Source organism: Tauraco erythrolophus, chromosome 16 (genome assembly GCF_009769465.1).
Source record: "Tauraco erythrolophus isolate bTauEry1 chromosome 16, bTauEry1.pri, whole genome shotgun sequence".
NCBI classification, from domain to species: Eukaryota; Metazoa; Chordata; class Aves; order Musophagiformes; family Musophagidae; genus Tauraco; species Tauraco erythrolophus.
The window spans coordinates 5,927,413-5,951,332 of record NC_141480.1 but is presented as its reverse complement, the minus strand read 5'-3'; the positions used below and the strand labels follow the sequence as shown (position 1 = coordinate 5,951,332).

The 23,920-nt window shown below is 43.3% G+C and overlaps 1 protein-coding gene across 2 annotated transcripts in view; it reads left to right on the top strand.

Moving 5' to 3' along the window:
* The first annotated feature begins 688 nt into the window (after nt 1-688).
* ADAMTS2 (ADAM metallopeptidase with thrombospondin type 1 motif 2) overlaps nt 689-23,920 on the top strand; it is a 183,267-nt gene continuing 160,035 nt past the window's right edge. Inside the window, exons 1-3 of one of the 2 annotated variants that reach the window (XM_086621405.1) lie at nt 689-776; nt 1,322-1,411; nt 1,764-2,125. In XM_086621405.1, the coding sequence (XP_086477531.1) occupies nt 689-776; nt 1,322-1,411; nt 1,764-2,125 (540 nt within the window). The remainder of the gene's footprint in view (nt 777-1,321; nt 1,412-1,763; nt 2,126-23,920) is intronic. The other variant, XM_086621406.1, reaches the window with a different exon arrangement.

Sequence of the window (23,920 nt, the reverse complement as noted above, 5' to 3'; positions counted from 1 at the left end):
CCCAGGACTCCAACAAGACTCATACCGAAGTGCCTTAAGTTTGCCTAGTCTGCCTCTGGATTTCTTTGACCACCAGTTTCCGTGTGAATTCACAGACAGGAGCCGGCACGGCGCAGCCCCGGTAGCGGGCACTGCCCAGCGCCCCGGGGGGCTCCCGAGCCTGGCGGGACGAGGGGGCGGTGGTGTTCTTTCTGCAGCAAAACGCGCTCGGCCAGCTCCCATCCCGCTTCCAGAACCCGTCCCGGCGCCCCCCCGGGAGCGGGAGGGTCCCGCCTGGGAAAGCCCGGCGGCGGGGCGCGGGGCGGCCCCGGGGGGGCGCGGTGCTCGGCGCTGCCCGGCGGGGCGGCGGGGCGGGCAGTCCCCGCTGCCCTCGGCCCGGCTGCGCCGTGTGGCAGCGCCTCTGTCAATCAGCCTGACTTCCCTCCTGCACGCCCTGTGTTTCCAGTATTATACCCCCGCCGCCTCCTGGTGTCTCTGCTTCGCTGCGAGCCGGGAGCGCGGCCGCCACTGCCGCTGCGGCTGCGGCTGGGCGAATGCGCGGGCGGCGGGGCGCGGGGCAGCGCTGAGAGGCGCGGAGCGGCGCGGAGCGGGGCTGCCGCCTGGCCCGCCCCGGCTGCGGGCGGCGCGGCGCTCGGCCGGCTGCGGGCAGCCCGGGCGCCGGCCCCCGCGTCGGGCCGGGGCCGCCGCGATGGACCCTCCCGCGGGCATCGCCTGCGTCCTGCTCTGCTGCGCGCTCTCCCTGCCCGCCGGCGCCCTGCGGCGCCCCGGGGACAGAGGTAGGTCTCCGCCGAGGCGCCGCGGCCGCCCGCCGCCGCCGGGCTGCTCGCTTTGCCCCGCCGCCGGCCGGTGCCTTGCAGCCCGCCCGTCCCAAGTCGCGGCTCGTCGCCCCGCGGGTTTCCGCTCCCCTTGAACTTCTTCTGCGGCTACTTTTGCGGGGTTTCCCGTTGTTTCCTGCAAGCGGCAGGCGGGGACGGGGACTGGGGCACCCGCGCCGCCGGGGGGAAGGGAAGCGGGAGCCCCGCCGGCAGTGACAGCGCTGCGCGGTGCCCGCAGCCCCGCGCCGCCCGCTGCCTGCCCCGCCGAGGGGGCGAGTCCCGGCGGGGCAGCGGGCAGGGCTCGGTGCCTGGAGTTCCCGTGCGGGATGAAGCACATGGCAGCTCGTCTGCCTCCTCCTCCTGCCCCGGCCGCCGCCGCCGCCGTCCAAAACTCCCGAGGCTCCCGCTGACACCGCTGCTGATCGCTTCCCGTGGCGTCCCCATCGTCAGTCGGCTCATCCCCGCCGCACCGGGGGCATTTTGAGGGACGTGCCTTTCCCTTGCAGGCTTGCCACCTGCAAACCAAGCCCCTACCCCTGCCCCTCCGAGCAGTCCCGAAGTGGATCGGCGCCCTCGCATCATCGCTGGCTACCCGGGTAGCCCCTAAGTCCCCGAGGCAACCCGGGCACCGACCGGGTGGGCAGGGGTACGGGGTCCCGGCTGGGTGGGAAAAGGGTAGCAGGACCCTGCCGCATGGACAGGAGTGCGGGGTCCCGGCTGGGTGGGGAGGCTCAAGCTGCCGTCTGGTGTTTTGGGGAGCAAAAAGCAAGTTTGAATGAACTCTGCACAGTTCATGCCGGTGAATGAAGTGCCTGTACAGGGTGCAGTGTCCATCTGCCTTATGTAAGTGTCTGCCGTGCTAATGAATAATGGAATAAAAATCCCGTGGCATCAGGGTATGTTTAGATCTAGTATCTCTCTCCTCTCTTCTGCTTTCTCCCTGTAAAGATCCAATTCTGAGGAATATAGAGGAGTACAGCCTTGTGATTCCCACCAGCACCGATTCAGAGGGCAGGTTCCTATCCCACCTGGTGTCTGGACCGCCAAAAGCACGCTTCAGGAGAGCTGCAGAGGACTTGCAACATGAAGCAGCAAATGAGCAAATATTTTACAATGTCACTGTTTTCGGAAGAGAGTTTCACTTCAGGTTGCGGCCAAACTCCAGGCTCGTGGCCCCTGGAGCAACAGTTGAATGGCAGGAGGACTCTGATGAGACTCACGTTGAACCTCTCTATGGGAATTGCCTCTACGTTGGGGATATCACTGATTTGCCAAATGCTTCGGTTGCTATCAGCAATTGCGACGGGCTGGTAAGTTACTTTTGTTATTATATCGAAGATAATTACATTAATTTCCTAGAGTCTTTAAATATAAAATGTGTGGACTGTCAGAAACTCACACCTCATATGGTAACTGTGAATGCAAATTAACTAATGTTCCCTTGTGTGGGAATAGCTGCGCTGCACCAGGCACTTCTTTACAGGCAGTGGCACTGGAACTTTGAGCACATGCTCTGTGGTAGCTACTCTGGAACAGAGCAGCTGAAGCCAAGATTTATGTTGATTTGTGGTAAAGTTACTTGAGGTGTCTGACGCTTTGAAACAGAGGATGAAATGGCACGTTCTCAGCATCCTCTTACGCTTTTCACTTCCAGTCTGCGAAGGGAAATTTTAGAAGAGCTAATCCTGAATAATGGGCTGGACTGCCCTGGAAACCAACTTGATAGGTAAAATATGTTTTTGCCCTAGAATATTTAATTTATTCAGAGTCTGTTTTCATGGGTCTTTCACGCAGGGAGTTTCATTGCCTAATCAAGTGATTGATGGAAAGTCGCGAAAGAGTTTGAGTTTTACAAGCAAAACAGCTCCCCGTGATACATTTTGCAAGGCTGTGTGTTTTCAAACTTGCTGCAGCTTTCTGTTCTGGAGTGCATGTTCAGCAGTCAAATTATAACTGTTTGTCCCTTACATCCTAAGCTGTCACACTGTCATTTGAACAGTAATTACTGCACAGAGATTTGTTTAGTGAGAAAAGGGCTATATTTTTGATAATGAGCAGTTTATCCAGCCAATATTTTCTTGCTATACTCTTTAGAGTTCATAATTTTGAAATTACTTAATTTTAATGCATTCTGTTCTCTGCATAAAAAGCCAGTTTGAGTCAGTTGTATTTCTATTTATTTAGTCATAGAAAGCTGTTCGTTTGCTGTGCCAAGAAGATAACGTGTGTGGAGATAGTATGTTGGCTATCTGAGAATGGAAGGGAATCAAATACTTTTCCCCTTACTCTTTCTTTTCCTGTGGTTTCTTCTAGCCATGTGCATTCTCGTTTTGAGAAGCAGGTTTTAATGTTGCAATTGTTTGATGTGGGCAGCTGTCTGAGGGCAAGAGGAACACCAGGACTGAGCAAGAAGAGCAATTCAGAAAGCAGAGTATGAGCCTGCAGGCCTGCCTGTGGTGGGGAAGCAGAAGTTCCTTGCTCTGCCCATACCTAGCACAGATCATTTTGTGTAAGGTAAAATTTACTTGCTCTGGGTATTGCAGAACTGGGGTGGAGTCAAAGCTCTTCTTCCTTGTTCATCTGTACTGAAAGGTGGAAGAAGATCCTGTTGACGGCTGCTGCTTGCCTTGTGCTTTCTCATCAGCACAGGTGTTGACTGCAAGGGCAGCAGGAAGCTTGTTCCTTCCTCCTCCCAGTGTTAGCAAGTGTGAACTCCTTATATTTGGAGAAGAGAGTTACGATAAAATGTAACAGGAGTAAAGCCAAGGTATGGATAAGACTCCAAAGGTCCAAGGCTTCACGGTGCATCTGTAAATGACAAAGTGTTTATAAAATGCTGCTCTTTTTGCATTTGTAACTAAACTTCTCAAAAACTAAGGAATGAAGCCAGGCCTCAATTCAGCGGCACTGATAAATGGCTAGAATCCAGAAAGCTACCAAAAGAAGGTTAGATTTCAACCTGTTTGTACAACCTGTGTGCCTGCCTCTTTTCACCATTCTTGTTTCATTAGAATAAGCAGGAGAATTGGTCTAGTGTGCAAGCTGCCATATTCCTACCTGGATGTCACGCTGGTTTTTGCATGGCACTAAACTTCTGTGATTCTGCTAATACATTTGGAAATGACTTACTGTTTCCTTCAGCCGTGTCTACATTGGAAATGTTGCAGGGCAGGGACTGTGTTTGTTTTTGCCCAGGTCACTGGAGCCTTCCTGCAGGAAGTATTACCTCAATACCTTTAAGCGCTGGCCATAATGATTTCCCTGAGATTGTGCAGTAAATCTCTTCCGCAACAACAAATTGAACTCCAGTCCCTTGGGTGCTATGTTCCATCTCTACCCAATTCCCTCCATCTCAGTTTCTTTCTTGTCGGGGGAGAATTTAAAACAGATACCGAGAGAATTACATAAACTACAAGAAATTATGCTAGTGGTTCTCCAAACCACTTTTTTGTTCTCCAAAAGCCAATGTCCATGGACAGCAATGATGAGCTGAACCCAATGAAGTTAATACTGCACTTAACTGTCTCTCGGTTTACCTTTTTGTTTCTTGTATTTGCAAGGAATACTGAAGATTCTCTGGAGCCATGTATTGCCAGCGAGACGTTCTTAGAGACCCCTGGGCTGTCTGTTATTCTCAGGTTTATTGGTATTTCAGGGTGAATGAAGACATGGACAAGGCTATTCTCAACTGGTTTTCTGTGTCCATTTTTTTTTCTTCATACCTAGTTTATTTCAGCGTAGAAATTCAGTAGTATAATGGATTTTGTTTTCAGTTGCCTAACAATGTACATGCCATAGCCAATGTTCCTAACATATCCCAAATATTTCCACCTCCTTTTCTAGATTACTCTGGAGATAGGGATGGTGGAACTGTCTGACAACTGACTTGTCAACTGACAGGTGTTAAGAGTTGTTTGTTATAAACTTGAAGTGCTTGCCTTTGAAGGTGGTTTGACATCTGTCTGTGCTTCTGGTTGTCTTCCAGCTTTTACATCCAGACATTAGGGCTGAAATAATATTTGAGTTGAAGTTTCATAGTTTGATCTTTACATTGCAAACTTTTGTTGACTGAATCTGGTTCAAGTCAGTGAATGCATCTGCCACCTTGCCAACTTCTGATGTTATTTCCTCTGAACATCCCCTTTGGTTTGCACTTTACTGCCAGCTGTGTCTTACTTTCCAATTATTACCCGAGAAGAGTCTGTCTGGTGATGTTGGTATTGCCAAAATGAGAAGTTATTGGAAGTGATTTACATGAAAATAGTAGATCTGCGAACAGATTTTTGAACTGTACTATAAATGATGAAAGTTTTTAATCTGCAATAATTCTAAAAAATAAAAAGGTACAGCAAATGCCTATACAGAACTATCTGCTCCCCTTACTGAGGAGATACACAGTTAGTTTGGGTCCTCCCAGTTTTATTGAGCTAAAAATCAAATCAGAGACAGATGAAGAGAACTTCTGAAGTATGCAATCAAGGTGTGTTTTCAGAGCTGAAAAGGGTCTTTACAAATCATTGGAAAGTTAAAGCTAATCAATAGCTTTTTTAACACCTCTCTGAATTATGAATGTGATTTTTACCATATTAAAAAAAGTTTTGTGAAAGCTTTCCCACTTAAGATAAAAACACTCTGGACAACTTTGTATCGTCTTGATTGGCATGACAGCATTCCAACTATTTTCCACTGAGTGGGCAGAACCAACACGGTCAGGTGTCAGTGGCCTGCAGACTATTGAGGATGATATTCCACTTTGAGTAACGTTCTTGGTCCTTGGCCAGATCTTTACTTGTGGACGCAGCTGGAGGATGAGGGAGCTGGCAGTCATCTCCAAGGGTTAGTTGTGAAGAAGTGCTAGGAGGCTGTAAAAATGCCATGAAACAATAGGGAGTTAGAATTATGGCACTTCTTCTGTATTATTGCCTTAACTGTGGGAACTGTCCTTCTTCACCCAACAGATGAACCTGCTGTTGTATAAGAACCCTCATGCATCTGGATTTCTTATTTTGATAAGTACTTCTGCAGTGCTTGAGGAAGATATGCCAGAAATGTCTTCTTCAGGTTGACAGGATGGCAATGTTTTGTTGTGAAACTTGAGAGACATAAACTCTCTCCTAGCCTTCTCATAACATAGTCTGTGAGCTAGAATGTGTGCTTAAACACAAGCAGATACAGGAGGAACACAATACAAACACCACATCTGGTATGGATAATGAGCACATTATGAAATTAGGCTGCAGTGCAGAGTTACTTACTCACAGGCTGAGGATCACAGCTTCTGGTTGAATAGTCAGTATGATCTAGCATCCACTGAAGCAAATAGGGGAACATCTTTCAGTAACACATGATGTCTTAGCTCTGTTTCATTAGTATAATCCTCTTCCTTTTTAAAAAGTGAAAATATCAGCTATCCAAAAATTTCACTATATGGTCATTAAAATGGGAAGTTATTAGAAGTGGACTTATAGAAAGTAAGCTATTCAGGACATTTATGGTTGTATGTTTTCTTATGGAACTATAAGGATTACATGTCTTGGGGTACCAAGCCATAGTCACCTTACTAGTCTAATGAACATGTGTGTTTCTTCTTACATGATGAAATAGGCAGGGTTTGCTCTACAGCATTTCGGTCTTTACTGTGTGCTGTAATAACCCTCGCAAACCGTTTGAGAGAAGCCGGGTGGCTGGCTGCTTGCCCAGATGCTGTTTCTTCTAGAAATGCTTGGGAAGCCAGCAATGCTTTTTAGTCTGTGCTCAGTGCTAATAGTAACGGTAGTACTGGGCTGGCCTGGGTGGGTTTGTGGTGATACATTCACTTTACTGGCCAGTCATGAATCTTCAGGAATTGAGTGGTGCTTTGACTACTGTTCGTGTATGTGCCTGTCTGTCAATTGTCTCGAGATTTTGTTATGTATTATTTTTATTAGTAGTATTTTCCTCACTGTTTTAAAATCAGATAATGGAATATTTTTATTTTCTGCACTCTTTATTTGACAGAGAAGCATTCAAATAAATTAATTTTGGGCACATAATGTAAATTGTAAATGTAGGAACCCAGGTTCCAGATTCAGTCAATGGTGTTTCTTGAGAGCAATTCAAACTACCCAAGTGAAATGTCCACCTTTCTCCTTCCTGGGGGAATACTCCTCCCCTCCCTCCTACCACGTTCTCTGCATTCCTGAAGATACTTAAACACCTTGTGAAATCTATCCTTGTTTAAAATAATCCTGCTTCACTTTAAGCATGAGCTTGAGGTCTTTGATGTCGATGAGTTTTAAGGTTATATTCTTAAATTCCTTCCTGATGGAGATGCTTTCTTGAGACTGGCCACAGAGCTGAAGTTGCATCTAACTCACCTTAGGGGGATCATGCAATTTGCCTGGATAAGAGAGTGAGGGAACTGCTCTCAATGAATACGCCAGGAGAAGACAAACATGCTTATGTAACTGTGTTTTTCCTTTTCCTTTCCTTTTCCTTCCATCCATCTCCTGCTTTCATATGGATTTACAATTTAGTTTTGTTTCTGTTTTATCTGTTTTTTGGGTTACACTGATTTGTGATGTAGCAAAAAGGCAGAACTCAAGGTAGCACAATATCAACTTCAAAGTCTGGTCAGGTGGAGTGCCTGACAGTTAAAACAGATGCCTGCTACAAATAATTCCAGTAATTCGTTTTTGTACTCCAAGCTCTTAGCATTTACATTGTGATCGGGTTGCATCCGTTTTTAGTGGATTAAAATTTGGCATATATAATCTCCTCATTTGGGAGTATTTTCTCTTTAAATTAAAACAAAATCAAAACACAGTTGCCATCTGTTTTTTTGTGCAATGGCAAAAGCCACTGTAGGCTTTTTCTTTTTGGACAAGTAGAACTATAATACAGTGGCAGGAGAAATGCAAATAATTCCTGTGACAGTACAGACAGAACAAAATTTAAAAGCCACTGTCTTTAAGAAGACAGCAGCCCTTCCTCTGCAGATGATCAGAGTGGGATCTCCATTAACCCACATGGTCTTTTGAATTCATCTGGGATCTCTACATGTTTAAGCCAAGCGTGTATTTAAATTTTAGCACAATCAGAGCCTGACTGCACATCCACATCCACACACACGTGATGTAAAAGACCTGCATTGCCTGACAGAAAGGAATGGAGCGATTTTGATGCCTAGCGCTCAAGCATATCCATATATTTTCACAGGACAGAGACTTTACTTCATAACCCATTCTCTGGGTCTCTACTGTTCGTGTCCCTGGCCAACACTAACCTAGTTGGACAGCCCCTTCTGCAGCGAATTGCAGAGACTTTCCCTTTTAAAAGTTACAGTCTGAAACACAGAGAGTGTAAATACTATGATTCAGCCTCTAACTGGAGTAAATTCTCCTCATTTTGCTGTCCTTAAAAGAGACTTTGTCATCAGTAAGTACTATTTTTTTTCTTTGCATCTTCTGTGCATGGATCATCTCACCTACATTTTATCTGAGAGTAGAGTAAGTAATTTCCTACATCATACAGGTGGACACCATCTGGACAGAATATCCTCAGGCAATCAAAAATGGTATCTTTGTGGTATGTTGTAGGCCTTTGGATAAAGGATAGGTATTTCCTTACGTCCTATTTGACCTTGTGTTGCATTGTCCTTGTTGTGGTAGTATCTATCTCAGCTGTACTATTCTCTTCGACCACACAAGAACTAATTTTCCAACCAGAATATTAAACCATGTACATCCAAGAAAATGTGCCTAATGGCTCCTTCTACTTTCCAACTTGAAAAATCCAAATATAGTAACTAATTTTGATAAGGTCATAATTACTTTCTGGGGTAAGCAGAACACCTATTTTGAGAAGTCTGTCCCTCTTCAGCTTCCAAAGGTGTGTCCCTCGAAAAATGCTATTAGCTTACTTAGCTACCAGCTGACTGCTTCCTCATGGTGCAGAAAGATGTTCCAGTATTCTCTGAGAATTTAACTGTACAGACTCCTGCAAATGGCAAGACATTCCCACATTTTGAGTTAATTACATGTTTACCTTTTGCTACGGAAGGTTGGAATATTTTTTTGGATCAACAGAATTCCAGTTGTTGCATGGGGCAGGACCTTTTCTCCACAGATCACACTAGTATTTTATTCGACCTACTTCTGAGCACTTTTTATTAATGATGACTGTTGCTTTGTAAGCAGGTCATGCCATTACTTAATTGCACACTGGGACACATCTCATACTGGGTCTGATTAAAACAGAGAATCAGGGAGCAGGTCTTCAGTCGCTTGCAGGGGGTTGCACAACTTTGCATTTGCTTCCCCTGAACAGCTCTGATGTGCACACCCTCTTCTTCAGATCACCTTCTCCCTTTATTACTTTCCTTCTTCCAAAGTTTCAGTAAGTTCTTTAACACATCACATCTGGTTTCTTTAGCCCCTTTATCTGTGTGTGTTTTAAATTCATCTTTGTTGGCAGAGTCTTGACACAGCAGGTTCCCAGTTTTAATAGTCTGCAAAATGAAAGGCCCACATTCACACGCTATTTTCAGCACCGTTCCATTAAAATGTAACATTGAAGAGTGTCCTCTTCAAGTGCTGAAGAGCACGTTGCTTCCTTGTATCTAAATCACAGTCTCTGCTATAGATCATCTGAGTTATTCCCAGGTCTCAAAATGTCTGGTACTTTTCTCAAATCAGGAGTTCCTGGAGTCGTTAAGTGTGAATCTCAGCATTAATTTTTTTAATTTTCTTCTAAGTAAATTTTCTGTTTAAAGTGTTTTACAAGTAAGAGTTTCCTTCAAGGAAAAGACAGAGAAATGTAAGTTGTGTTTTTTGAAGTTTCAAAAATCACTAGGCCACTGAAAATCGTCCCAGGTACGTTGGTTTGAAGGTGTCATTTTACAGTACAGATGGGGCTCTCTTAACACCTCATTGCTTCTGAGGGGGGTAATCCCGTTCCCCTGGCTGCTCCCCGTGCTGTGCTCCCATTCCTCCCCTGCTCCGGCACCCTGCTCATCTTACTCCACCATATGTTACCCCAGTGGGTGAGTGGCCAAACCAGTGAATTGTTGCCTGCTAGTTTAGCTGCTTGCACTGGTTCTCTGTGGGGTGAGATGGATGTTTGTGTGGGCAGAGGGATGAATGTGGAAGGGCCCTCAGCTGGGCTCGAGGAGAAAAGTGAAATCCCTCCTCCAGTAAGAGATAGACTCAAGCTGTATTGTAAACCCACATCTTTATTCTCCTGGTTTTGAAATGAGTCTATTTAAGGGAGCTTGACTTGTGCCTTTGAGCATCAAAGTTGGAACGGCAGCTTTGGACAAACAAAATGTTCTGCTCTGCGGATGATGGCTTTCTGCTTTGTAGCTCTGCTTGATTTATTTTTTGTACTTTGCAATAAAATTCCACCTCCATTGGAGGGGAGTGTTACGGAATCGGAGAAAGGAGTGGGGTTTGCTGCTGTGGGGAGGAGAAGAGTCATTCCGATGGCGGAAAGGAGGGTGGGAGAAGCAGTTGGAAGGGAAAGGCAAGTTGCTGAATGGTAAAAACAAAGCAAGAGATGCGGATCTCTTTTGTCTTGTGTGTCCTTTTGAGATGTCACCGGCATGCGTTACATGTGCTGGCTGCCCCTCAACTGGGGGAGATTCAGTCGCTAAATGGGGTAACTTCGGTGTCATTTCAGCCTCTCTGGTGCCACAGGGAGAACCTCCCTGACCACTAATTGATATAATTGCTTTTTTTTTTCCTTCGTGTCCCTTGTAGGTCAGTATCTACTAGTATGTTTGTTTTCCAAAACTTTGCCTTGCTGAAATTGAAGTCCCATTTGTACAACTCGCTATTCTTGGTGCAACTCTTTGATGTTGGTATCCTAAGTGAGTTATAGTTTATCAGCCTTCCCTTCAGGATTATATTCTTTCTTATTCCCTGTATATTGGTTTAGGTCAAATTTAATGTTTTGCCTCTTGGTTGCTGCACTCATGACCTTTATCTTCAAAATAAATAAATACAATTAATTCTTCACTTGTGCATCTCTCCAGGGAGAATGCAGAGGTTGAGACTGCCCAGGGTCCGTGGTACTTTCTGACTCTTACACCTGCAAAGTACAATATTGTCATTTTTCTTTCAATGTAGTGAACTCTAAATAAAGCTACTTTATCTTCCTTCCTACTGTTATTCCCTTTAACTCTTCCTGTAGTTGCCACCTCTGTGTTTGAATTTCATTACATGGTCAGACAACTTTTTCCCAGCATTTAACCTCTAGCCCAGTGGACCTCAGGGACAGATTACAATCCATTTTCTACTGAAATTAAGCATGAAACCTACTAATCCTGTAATGAGAAAGAGTCAGTGAACATCATTGGTATCTTTGTGGATAAGAAGAGCTCCTTCTATCTGTAACTAGATAAGGCTACTTAAGTTATTAAGGCTAATTAAGTTAACATTAAGTTATTTATCTTCACTAGGTGTATTGACTATAGGTAGCTGCTGTTATTGCCTTTTAATGAAGGTGAACTATTTCTACAAGATTTTTGAAGCAAGGAAGCTAGAAGGAAGTACCTGGTCATCATTTAAACTGCTCTTTAAAAGACATAAAAGCAAAATATCTTTCTGAGGTTTTAGGACGGCACAGTGCCACATCTTGATGTGGGCCCTGGGTCTTTAAACCCTTATTAATGTGTTTTCTGATTTACTACCACTGTAAGAATAATGAAGTTGACGTGTGGAGGAGAAGGAGCTGCATGGCCAACTAGCAGCCTGGCCAGCAGCACTTCCTGACCTCTTCTCTTTTATCCTATCGCTTGCAATACTTGTAAGAAGCAGTCCATGAAGTGGCAGGAGTGGTTGAATTTTGTATCCAGTACAGCCCTGAGTGCAATCTCTCAGCTTGCTGCTGTGCCTGCTTCCCCCTGTCGCTGGACAGTCCCTCTTTCATGCCTGCCTCTTCCCTCTGTGCCTTGTGGGCTGCTGGGCTGCAGCAGCAGCTTCCAGCGTGTCCAGCGGGCATGTATTAGCTATCTCAGGCAAACTTGTCCAAAGGCAACACACTGTGCACCCAGAAGGACAGGGACTGCAGATTCACTGCTGCTCTTGCACATTTGGTCTGTAGAAGGAGTTTCTTTTTAAAGTTGTTCTTCTGAACATGTGCTTTTTGGCCTGATATAATGAACATTGTACTTAGTATAGGATGGAGAAAGTCAGAATAATACGGCAAGTCCAATAGGAAAGAAAAGGCTTCTTTTCTTGGGAGTAAAAATATTTCAAGAGCTAAATGTAGTAATAAACCATTTAAATTTTAATACAAATACAGTAAAATGATAGAATTTAGAAGGGCAGAGGGGAAATGGATTTTGCTCCAAAGACTTGCCAATTTTGCTGATGTTTCCCTTATGTGCAAAAGACAGAACTAACATCCAATACGTGCTCTAAGCAGATGCATCTTGCATGTTCTCTGGTGATCAAGTGTGTGGCTCCCAAGGCTGGTACGGGGGCCAGTGTCCATGGCCATCATCATTGAAGGGGAGACCTGTTTGCAGGACAGACCCCATAGTTTGGAGGTGGAAAAAGAGCCTGCAGAAAGTGCAGAGATTAACTAAGGATAGGTGGCAGCACAGGCTGTGGTTACTGTTTTAATAATGGTTTTATTTGTTTTAAATCGTGGCTTTTGGGTAAATCGTGTTCATCCAATCATATGCAGAGGAATATACTTCTTGATTCTTTAGAGTGTTAAAATTGCTGGGCTTATTCTTTCCCCAAGCAGAGTGGCTGTGGAAGCAATGTGAGAGATGTTGTTTGGAAAGCATTCTGCAAACCAGAATGTATTTAAAAAACAGTCTTTGAGAAATAAATCGCTACCTGGTGATGAAGACAGCTGGGCCAAGAGTCTTTCACATGCCAGCACTGTCTCACATGACAGGAATTATATTGGAAGTTGTCAGGCTTTGAAGCTTGCAAGGCTGAAAATGTCTGAAAATTTTCATATACTTCAACAAAGTAAATAATAGCTAAATAAAAATATGGCTTTGAAACTTTTCAAAACACTCTCTGTAGAACAATGTGAACCTACTTAAGGCCACAATCTTCTATATATTGGGAGCAAAAAAAAGTCCCAAAACCCAGAAGCACAAATTTTACACCACCTCACTTCAATACAAATGAAGAGCTTAGGGATGAAGAAGTTTTAGGGATCAATTTGGATTGATTTCATATTTATAACAAAGCTCAAAATCAGAGTTTCCTGATAGTTTTAGGTTTCATTGTGAAAATGGCAGATTCACCATTCATCAGTAAACCAAAATATTGAATCTTAAAAAAATGCTGGGGGTATCTGTCAATATTATGTTTGTTTGCAGAGGTATGGCACGTTAAGGCTGACATATGCAGAAAGTGTGAAAATGTGATTAATCAAAGGATGATTTGCCACTCTGAAAGAGGAATATGAAGCTCAGTCTGGATAAATAATAGACAAGCTAAGAAAGACAAGACAATTTAAAGGATGTTTTGAATTAATTTAAACTCCTTAGTAGGAAAGGGTAATGAATTTACTATGACAATAAAGTTGTTAGTTCACTGAAGTCAAATTAAGGCAAACTGTAATCATACACATCTTATAAAATAGAATAAAAATGCTGAACCTGTGAAAATACAGTATAATGTTGCATTTATGTAAACAGAATCACACAGAAAAAATATAATCTATGTCAATTTTTGTGTCATGGTCCAGCATAATTTTGCATAAAGGTCTGGGAGGTCCCATGGCAAGTAGCTGATCTTTGGGTTTGTTCCAAAGCTGTTGAAGTGAGTGTGTTTAGTTTCACTGGCTTCATTTGGCTTTGTATGGGCAGGTTGATTAGCAAAGAATTTGGGACAAAAACCAGGCCATGAAGTATTTCACATCATAACCTTGTCTTTCACCTTGTTCTCTGTCCCCTGGTGCAGTGGTGGTGGTGAGGGGTGAGTACCAGAGGCTCAAGTGCAGCTTTTCCCATTGCTGTTTATATCCCGTATGCTGGATGGAACAGGACAGAACTGCATGATTCTAAAACTGAAATAGCTCTGCTAAACCTTCTTCCCCTTCTGCCTTACACCACATCCCCACCACAGAAGAGGTGATGCATTAAGCAAGGGGGAGGGAGCAGGAGAAACCCTCCTCTTGTCCATGCCAGGAGGATGAGGCAAGTCCAGCTGCCTTGAATTTGCAGGCTCATTCTGACAGTTCTTCTGTCTCCTCCCTCCTATGAAGAACAGGCCAGAAAGGAGAAAGATTTTCCTGCTTTCTGAGACTACCCTGCTTTGCTTCTGCACTGCTGGAGATGTATGTGATGATGGGAAGAGCTTTCTCTGCCTGTCCAAGATTATTAGCTCTGACCTCAAAAAACTAGCATCACTTGCAAAAAAAAAAACCCAAATTGCCAAATACAACCCCCCCAAAAAAAACTCAAATCATGAAAGAGAGCAACATGAGAAAAACTCTAATTGCACATCTGTTCAACAGACTTTTGTGATAACTCAGCAACAGCTAATTGAAAATCCTGAATCTAAATATGCTTTCAGCCAAACTGGAGTTTACTTTCTCTGATGCAACCTCCTTTCAACTCCCCATTGCCCTCTGAGATTCTGGTGGTCAGAGTTCCAACAATCTGTCACTAGATGTGAAAATTAGAAGTTGGGTCTATTCAATTATAGTGAGCCAAACCTCTGCTAATCTGCATCATCGTGTCTCCATGGATTTCTGGGAGCTCTGTCACTTGCGTTAGCTGAGGACCTGGCCTTATGTAATTAGAAGTTTTGACCCTCTGCTGGTGACATGCCCTCCTCCAACAGTCTGAATTACAGGCTGCCATGGTTTGCAAAGAGACAGACTTGTTCTTGGGAGGCACCAAGACACACAGGATCTGTGAATCCCTACACACTATTAACATGAGATTTTGTTAAGTAATGTGTTCAGGTTTTGTTTCCATACTTGGGGATAGCTAAATGCATTGGAAGAGAAGACCAGGGATCCCAGTATCTTTGAAGGTTTTCAGAGTCCTTGGTCACGAATGGGCAGATGGATTAGAGACACAGCTGTGGGCACTGCTTGTTCTCATGCAGAGTGTTGGCTTACTGAGGGCCTCATGGCTTCTGCCTCTGAATTACCATTCTGACGTAATTTTTGTGACATTTTCATGTTATCTTGCAGGCCTGTAGAAATCATGACACCACTGGCAAAACTATTGAATAAATACGATGTTAGTAATGTGAAATTCGTCTGTGATGGATGTACTTAGGTCTTTGAAGGGTTTAGCTGCTTCTGGCAATTTTGGTTTCCTTCAGGGTCGTTGAAAGAGGTGTTTGCTTTGACTTGTGGATTTGAGAAGTGTTTGTGCCAGGTGACATTTTTATAGTGCAGAATGAGCTCCATGCAGTCTTTAAACCAAAGATGTAATTTTGGAATATTGAATCACTGCTTGCAAGTCCTACAGTATGTTCTAGCTATCCCACTGTGGGAACTTGTTTTTTTCTCTTTTAATTTTGTATTTGTTTATATTAAGACCACTTTTCACTGACACTAGTCAGAGGCCTATCAGGTCAAATTTAATCCTCTATATATCTTCTGAGCCACTGAGTCCATTGCTTTGGCTTAACACAATGTCGATGTTTGCAAGGAGTCTACTAAATCCTAAGTTTAAATTTTATTTTTGTTAGGACATCATATTCTTAACTAAAAAAGGCAGAATCACAGGCAGAACCTCATATATAGAGGATGCTTAGTGACCTATATGCTATTGGTGACAAATCATGAGATGCTTTAAAGTATCCTTTGAAAGAACGATGAAGGTAAACTGACCTGTCTCCTCTGAGGAAGTTCTGATCTTTCATAGGCTGCTTTATGGAGGAGTTGTTAGCACTCAAAGAGGGCAACTGAACAGGATTAGAAAGTGCTGGAACATCTTGTCAAGCTGGAAACTCAGAGAACTTTTGAAATTGCATTGAGATGCTTCAGTGGAGTTGCACTTTTGACTACTTCTAATTAGTAGAAGGTGACCTTACAGCTTCACTGTGATGCGCAGTGTCATGAGGGAGCAGAACACAGTGACAGAGACACACATTGCACATCTGTCATAAAGCTGCCCTTTGGCTTCTTGCTACCTTGCTAGCCTTTTGTCCAAACCTTTTAAAAAAGCACTAAACAAAGTTCTGTAAACTTCATCTGGTGGTGAACCACCTAGTGAGTATTGCTGGGGGCGTTCTATCATACTGATCAGAAAAATATCCATCACCACTGGCACTGGCCATAGGAAGAGTGCACGTTTCCTGAAGTTTGATATAGAGAGTCTTGTTGCTATCAGTAGCTGGTCTCCGTAAGCTTCTGTAGCATCGTACAAGTTGGCCCTTCCCATGTTTACCAGCCTTGTAACGTGGTGGCAGTGGGGGAAAAGCAGAGAAACAAAAATGGGCAGGCAGCTACCTTTGCTCCAGACCTTCAGGTATTGACTATAGTTCGAATATCACTAAGAACCTGGTTTAGTCCCTGGTAAAGAGATTTTTTGTTTCTTCCTGGACTACTTTATCTGCTGCATTTGGCTGCAGCATCAGAGGGCAGCTACAGAGAACAATATGGATGATTCTGGAACAGACTTACTCTGTGAAGAGTACTGTACAGGTAATCCAATATACTATTTATAATTTTTGGTGCTTCTTGAAGCATAAAAGCACTAGGCAGTGTCAGAGGGCAGCACGGTGCACTGGCTAGATTCGCACTAATACTTGTGTTTTCTAGTCTGTGTGGAGGCAGCTCTCTCCTTGTGATGGTGTCCTTCCTGAAGCTGGTTCCAGGTGATAGTTGAGCCTGTAGGTTCTCGCTGCTCACCTTCACAGAGCCGGGGACCTTGTCAGCATTGCTCCTTTGCCGAGGAAGTGGAGCGAATGGCCATCTTTGAAATTGCTGCCAAGAGGTGGTTAATGCGCTCTACCACAGTTAAGGGTTTGAATTCCAGAGCTACATGATTGTTTGAAAGTCTTACCTCCCCACAGGCTGCGGGCTGGTGTGCAGTATCATTCTCCTTTTCATGAGCTGGAAATACTTCCTTCACTGGAGAAAAATGCACTGTGGTTCCTGTGGAGGAGCGTAGTGTTCTGAGCAGCAAGATGACTGTCTCTGTGTGTGATTTGGGGGAGAGGAAGGGATGGGTCAGAAACAAGGCCAAAGGAAAGAGCAGTTAGAGACATCTGATCAGTGTCAGCAGGGCAAGATGCTGAGCCCTGGCACTAGAGTGCTGAGAATAGCTTATGAGTAGCCCATACAGCAGGAATGAGCAGAAAACACCGTATTCTTGGCTATTCACAACTAAATCCTTGTTCAGTGAATATTGTCCTTTACCAAGTACCCTCCAGAAGGGAGAATAAAGCAAGAAGTTGATGTCCCTGTTTATCCTCACTGGTAGTCTGCAGGTCAGACCTGGAATACTGACTCCATTTGAGAGCAAACTGAACTTTTTGCAACTCACAAACCAGCAGATGTGACAGTGTAAGGTGAGTCAGGGCTGCCCGGAGGTACTGGGCAGGTTGGACCAGAGAGCTGGAGATGCATGTGCCCATCAACAATGCGTCCCGTGTGCTGCAGGACAGTCCTCTCCAGAGCTGCTGTAATTGATTCCATGGGAAGGGTTCACAGCTCCAGCCCAGAAGGGACTGAAGCATCTCTCATCCTCATCCTGAATATTCTTCCTTCTCTGTTAACATTCTGCCAAAGCTGTTTTCAAGGAAACTTGTGCTGCCAGGCTGGACTAGTGTGAAATAAAAAACCCCATCCAACCAACAGCACAGGTTTGGTTCTTTTGTTTGGGCTTTTGGGAATTTGAAAAAGTGGCTTTCTGTGGTTCTGCTGCTGAGTCAGCGCTGGTGGGATGTGATCTCTGAATCTGGTTTCTGTGGTCAAACTTTGCAAAAAGCTTCGATGTTTAATGTGCTGGTCAATTAAAGCATGTTGCTTGCTATGTAAGAAATGATGCAGTGGCTTCGTGCAGCTTGGTTTGGTATTGTCAAAATGGGTCAAAAGTATCAGAGGAAGGTTTGATATTCCTGTTTACATAGTATCATTTTGCTTGCTTTGTGGTTCATTAATTTCTGCAGCGATTAGGGTATAGTGTAAGAGCAGAAAGCCTCCTCTCTACGATAAAAGGAGCTGGTGCCCTCTCCTGCTGATTTGATTGAAGTGGTTATGGAAGTTCAACTGTGTTACATGTAACACTGAGTGCTCCGCTGAACAGAGCTTTCTTCAGTTGGGCATTGACTGTCTTAGTGTCACTTGGTCAGGTTTGGATGTTGTCTGGCCAAATAGCCTTAATAGGTTAATCACATCGGTGATGGCATTTTCTTCAGAGCAGCCCAACAGATAGCTGGGTTGGCACAACTAAGGTGATGCCAGAGAAGAAATAAGTGTCCAGGGGCAGGACCTTTTAAACACAGTTGTATTGCCAAATCTTTCTTCCAGCAGGGTGAACCCTCGTGTACTTACACAATGTGGAGCCACAGGAATGGCTTCAGGAAGATGTCACCTTTTGCCGTCCCAGTCGTGGGAAGGTTTTCACAAAGAAGCGATGCGCACATTTAGATTCCTCCTGACACTTTAATCAGACTGGCAAAAAGGGCTTTCCAGCTGTTTTTGTGAGATGTCAATAATGAGATTTACTTTAAAGCGAGGTAAAACCATAGGAAGGTTTAAGATTGCACTTTAAAGTGTGAGCTTGGTGTATCTATTCTTTTCCTTAGGGTGTTTTATTTGATTCTGGTACTAATTCAGGAGTTGGTCCAAAGCCCATTAACGTAAATGAAAAGAGTTCTATTGACTTTGATGGGATTTGGATCATGCTGCACTAATTAAATAGTAAAGTATCCATTAGCATTGAAGAAAACAGAAAGAGAGGAGAGCCAAATACTGTTGTGATGATCCATGTGAAGTTGAGTGAACTGCAGCCAAAGTCTCAATATCTTATAGATGAGCTTTTCCATGTTTCTCTGCCTGAGTGCTTTTGAAATAGATGCAACTGTGGATTTTTAAGAGAACTGAATTTATAAAGATCCTTACATTTGTCCAGCCTATTTACAAGTTTCTGTAGAGACATTTATTCATAATAAGAAAAAAAGAGAAGTGAGGTGTGACAGAAGAAAAAGATAGGCTTTAAACAATATTGAAGTCAGATACTAATAATTTACACTTACTTTGCTGGAATACTCTTGTAAGGTTTTTAAGGAACACAGATTTTCTAGATTCCAAAGAAAAGGAAAACAGTTTTTCAGTGTTGCTGATTCTAGAAGTAGAAGGTAAGGGAAAAAGTTCATATACTACACGTCTGGAAAGTCTACATAAAAAGTGGGCTACATTTAAAAAATGATAATTTTAAAAAAGGCTATTATGGAACTAGCTACAGAATCAATCATGTACAGACAGATTAAAAATACAGTGCTAGATGAATTTATATGCACTGCTGGATGGATGCAAAAATGATCTGGCATCTAAAACTCAGAAATGCTGTTCCTCCTTCCTTTTGGCGTGACCTGTTTTGCCTGGGTGGCAGCAGCAGCCCTTGAACTGGCAGCCTGCAGCGCTGTTGAGACACTGAGGTCAGCGCTTACAAGAAGCATTTACAGGAGTTTCCTTGTGACAGCGAGATGGCCAGAAAAACCCCACGTGTTTTAAACAAGTCCAATGTGGTGGAATTCAACTGTAACCATGTAAGCTGAAGTTTTGAGGTGCCCATCTGTGTTTGGATGTCAGTTCTCTTTAGGGGTCTTTGGAAATACAACCCTAAATGAGAAGTTTTCTAAAAAACATCTTTGTGGCATCATCTGCCTACTGATGCATTTACAGTGGAGGGTAGTGCTCTCAAGCTGGTTCACATAGTTATTTCCATTTCAGATGTCTGTCTTCAGGCTTGCTAGCATCTACTGAACATCCTCTCTCTTAAACCTAGTTAGCAAAAAAGAGGCTTTTCTCACTTTGGCTGCTGAAGTATTTATGAAGAAATAATGTCTGCAATTTGTTTTACATTTTTATTAAAGTTATCAATCAAAAATGTTGATCATGACATGATGAAACCATGATGCCATCTTCTGTGTTTATAAGCATGTCTTGGCCTTCTACTTGCAAAAATCACAAAGGCTGTTGTCAACTGCAGCTGCAGCTTGGAGGTAAATTTAAGTTGAATTGTAGGTTTGTAGATTTGTCACTTTTGTGATAGCCAAATATCCAGAACAAATAAATGCCTCAGTAAAATGGAATTTCCTAGAATACTCAAAATAGGAAAGAATGAAAGAATCAGTCTCAGGCCTAACAACTCAAACTCTCCTCTACGCTTCTGTGCTGAATCTTCCCTTTCAAATCCAGTGAGTACTTAATAGAAAGTTTCCAGAAAAAAAGATTTCTGGCTATATGCTTTATGTGAGAAAGATTGACCGGAAGGAGTTTTCTTTTGAGGAAGTGGGTTTGTGGGAATTGCGTCTTATAATCAGGCTTTTGATGGAGCCTGCAGAGTGAAGCTGTTGTTTGGGGAATTTAAAATTGTTCTTGTGTTTCTGATCAATTCCATTCCTATATTAGTTCAGTTGGCCAATGTGGGCACACAGGTAAGGTTGCAGAAGAGTTATAGGATTAACTCTTCAAAGAACATGATCATCCATTAAAGTGATTTCATTAATTATAAAAGGAAAATTAGATGGAGACTCCAGCACATGGGAGTATAGAGGTGGATTTGCTGTATATGGACTGCAAAAAATTCTTTTCATATAAAATTACTTTTTGTTCTGAGGCAAGGGAAACGATCCAAAATATAATGTAAAAATGCTTTCATCACATTTAGCTTCATTGTTTCTAAATTAAAATATTTCTGTCTGAGAACAAATGACAAACTAATTTTTTCCCACCCAAAACCTAATTTGGCAACTGTTGGTGCAAGTTTTTTCTTCCTTTTTAAATGTAAAATGTTGCCTTATGTTCCAGGCAATACAGCATTTGTTTCCATAGCAACCTCTTCTCATGTCTTGAACTTGTCAGCATCAACGTATGACATTTTAAACTATAAAACATTTACACATACTCTTACCTATTTGGACCTGAGTGAGATTTGCCAAAAACTAGGTTCTTGCAGATAGTTGAAATTAGGGAAAGGTGATGGAGTCAGATATTCTTCATACCTCCTGCTTGTAAGAATATAAGAAGTGAAAGAGGGTAGATTAGCTTAGAGATAAGGAAGAAATTCTTCACTATGAGAGTGATGAGGCACTGGAACAGGTTCCCCAGAAAAGTTGTGGATGGCCCATCCCTGGAAGTGTTCAAGGCCAGGTTGGATGAGGCTTTGAGCAACCTGGTGTAGTGGAGGGTGTCCCTGCCCATGGAGGGGGGGTTGGAACTAGATGATCTGTGAGGTCCCTTCCAACCCAAACCATTCTGTGATTCTATGATTCTATAAAGTCCTTTTCACAGAACTCAAAATAGACCAAGCAGCAGCAGGACACAGATTCCTGCTCCCAGCTCAAAGGCTGATTCACTCAACAACTAACTTGGAGTCTATTTTTTTCCTAGGGGTGTTTGTCTGTGGGTTTTGTGTCTTGATTCCCTGCACTGTGTGTCCTTGGACTGTCTCCCTGACTTTTCTCACATTCACCTGGTTCTTAAGCTGTACCATGTTCAGCAGAGTTGTTCTTAACCATGGATGTACATAGGATGCACAGGGATGTACATCAGATCTCTCTTCTGCTGCTGTGTTGCTTTGTATTTTAAACCCTACGAATGGTGAACTCTTTTCAGGTTAAGTGTGGTCTAATCCAACTGATAACGTATTTGCAAAACATTTATGAAATAAAAGAATGAGGAAGGGGAATGGAAGAGACCCAGTTGACTAGCAGGGAATAGAAGGGTCAGTATTCCAGTGAGCAGTAAAGAGGAATTAGTTTGACTTGCCAGACATAATTCTAAAACTTTCTCATATAGGTAGGAGGGAGCATTGATATAATTCTATGAGATGTGCTTGTACTGTCTTCTGTTTTCTGTAGGTAGCATGGTTTAGCTGTTGATTTGAGCTCGTAAAATATATATTTGCAGATATGGGCAAGCTGCCAAAAATGTGACTAATAGAAAAATGCCTATTGATCTCTTTTTAAAGCCTATCTTAACATTGCTTTTTGGAAGATGGTAATCAGTTCTCACTTGTTGTAATATTTATACAGACACCTTCCTGAAGGATAGCTCTATTTGTTCCAAACAGAGAGGAATACTGCTCTCCTATTTTGGCTGTCAGTGTGTATTTGGATTTATCTTTCACGTGATTACATAGGAGAGAGATGATTTACCCAGAAGTACTTGTCATGGCCTTAAGCCCTTATTCCAATGGTATATCTCCACATTAAATAAACCAGATCAATGGCTTGTTTTGTCCTGGTTTGTGACTTTATGACTTAGAGCAGGAGACTCCTTTCATGGATGACCCTGTGCATTCAGAATATGTGGGTGTGGATTCTTTCCTCTTTATTTACTGAAAATAGATATGGCAGTGATGTTTAACTATGAGAAATTGTGCTCAAGCTCCCCACCCATACACTGCTCCTTACAGGGTGTCCCTGTGCTGTTAGCTGGCCCACTGGCACACACGCACACACAGTTCCCGTGTGAGCTGTAGCCCTCCGGTCCTCATTAGAGGTATTTCCAGGTATGGAACAAACCTTTCACTGTGAGACCTGGGAAGAGAAGTGATGGTGTAATGAACTGTGGTGATTTGTCATCTAGGAATGGACATGGACTGTGCACCAAAAGCAGAGCAGGTACTGTTTGTGCTGACGGAGTAACAGTACAACAAAAACCAGTTATAAAACTATTTGGGCAAGTATCTGGCCATGATTTACATATCAAGCTCTAAGTTTACTTTCTGGAGTTTGTAACTTTATCAGGAGAGATGAGAAGTAGATGCTTGAATTTCTCCTGGACTTTCTCAGTAACTAAACGAGTACAGTATGTTCTTCAGCCAGTGCTTTGATCCAGCTGGGATATAGTCAAGGGGAAAATAATTTCATACTTTTACTTTACTAATCAGGAAACAAGATAATTCATATAAAAGTCTGTTTTTGGGAAAAAGAAAAGTCTTCTGGTCACTTTGCAGATATTAATTTTCAGATAAAGAATTTCTGTTTTGCTTCTGAACCAACCAAACATTTAACACAAATAACATAAAGCTTTATGTTTTCTGTGTTCCTTAAATCCAGTTTAGACAAGAGAGTGGCCTTTCCTTCCTTTCAAAATGCAGCTCGTTCTCTTGAAATTCTAGGTGTGTAAATACACCTATTGCTCTCTTCTGTTAGTTTTCCGCATCTTGTGCTCGCTGGGGCGTAATCCAGTAAATACCACCTTCAAATCCTCTTTGGAGGACTGGGAAAGTTCTGTTCTGTTGTTGCTGAGGGAATTACTGAGTTCCAGTATTCCCTTCTTTGCCCCTGATCTGTAAGAAACGTTGTCTGTTCTCCAGAGTTGTCCTAACCTGAACTCTTGGAAAGTGTTTGCCCCTTCTTTGATCCATCTCCTTATTACATTTGTGCCTCTTCTGCATATTGAGTCCCAAACTAAACATGGTACAGCCCACTACATTCACTTTGTTGGAAGGAAGGAAATCAGGCTGCCTCTTCGGAAGGACTTACGCGTCCCAGCATTTGTGGCTGTCACGGTGTGTCTGTTACCCTTTCTTGCTGGTACTGTCCCCCTCTGAGCTGCTGCTGAGCTGCGATTCCCCAGGTTCCTTCTTCCCAACAGGCAGTGCTGCGTGGCAGGTCCTTGCAAGGCTTCAGTTCAGCCTCCCCACATGAGGAGGGGGTAAAGTTGTGGATTTAGAGAGGGAATTACTGGGTTGCAAAGGGAAAGTGCTCCAAATGCAGCGTATACCCCCTCCTCCCTCGGTGACAGTGTTTCATCTCCCCCTTTTAATCTTTCCCAGACTGTAGATACCAGCTGCTTGAGGAGGGGGGAGATAAAGCCTCTCTCCCCTCCCGTTTGTAGAATATCAGTTGAAGTGGCAATGCTGGCTCAAAAGAGGTTAGCCTGGCTGAACTCAGCAATAAGTGACTGTAGTGTTATTTTACTTACATATAATAGCAGTTGAAGCAATTCTG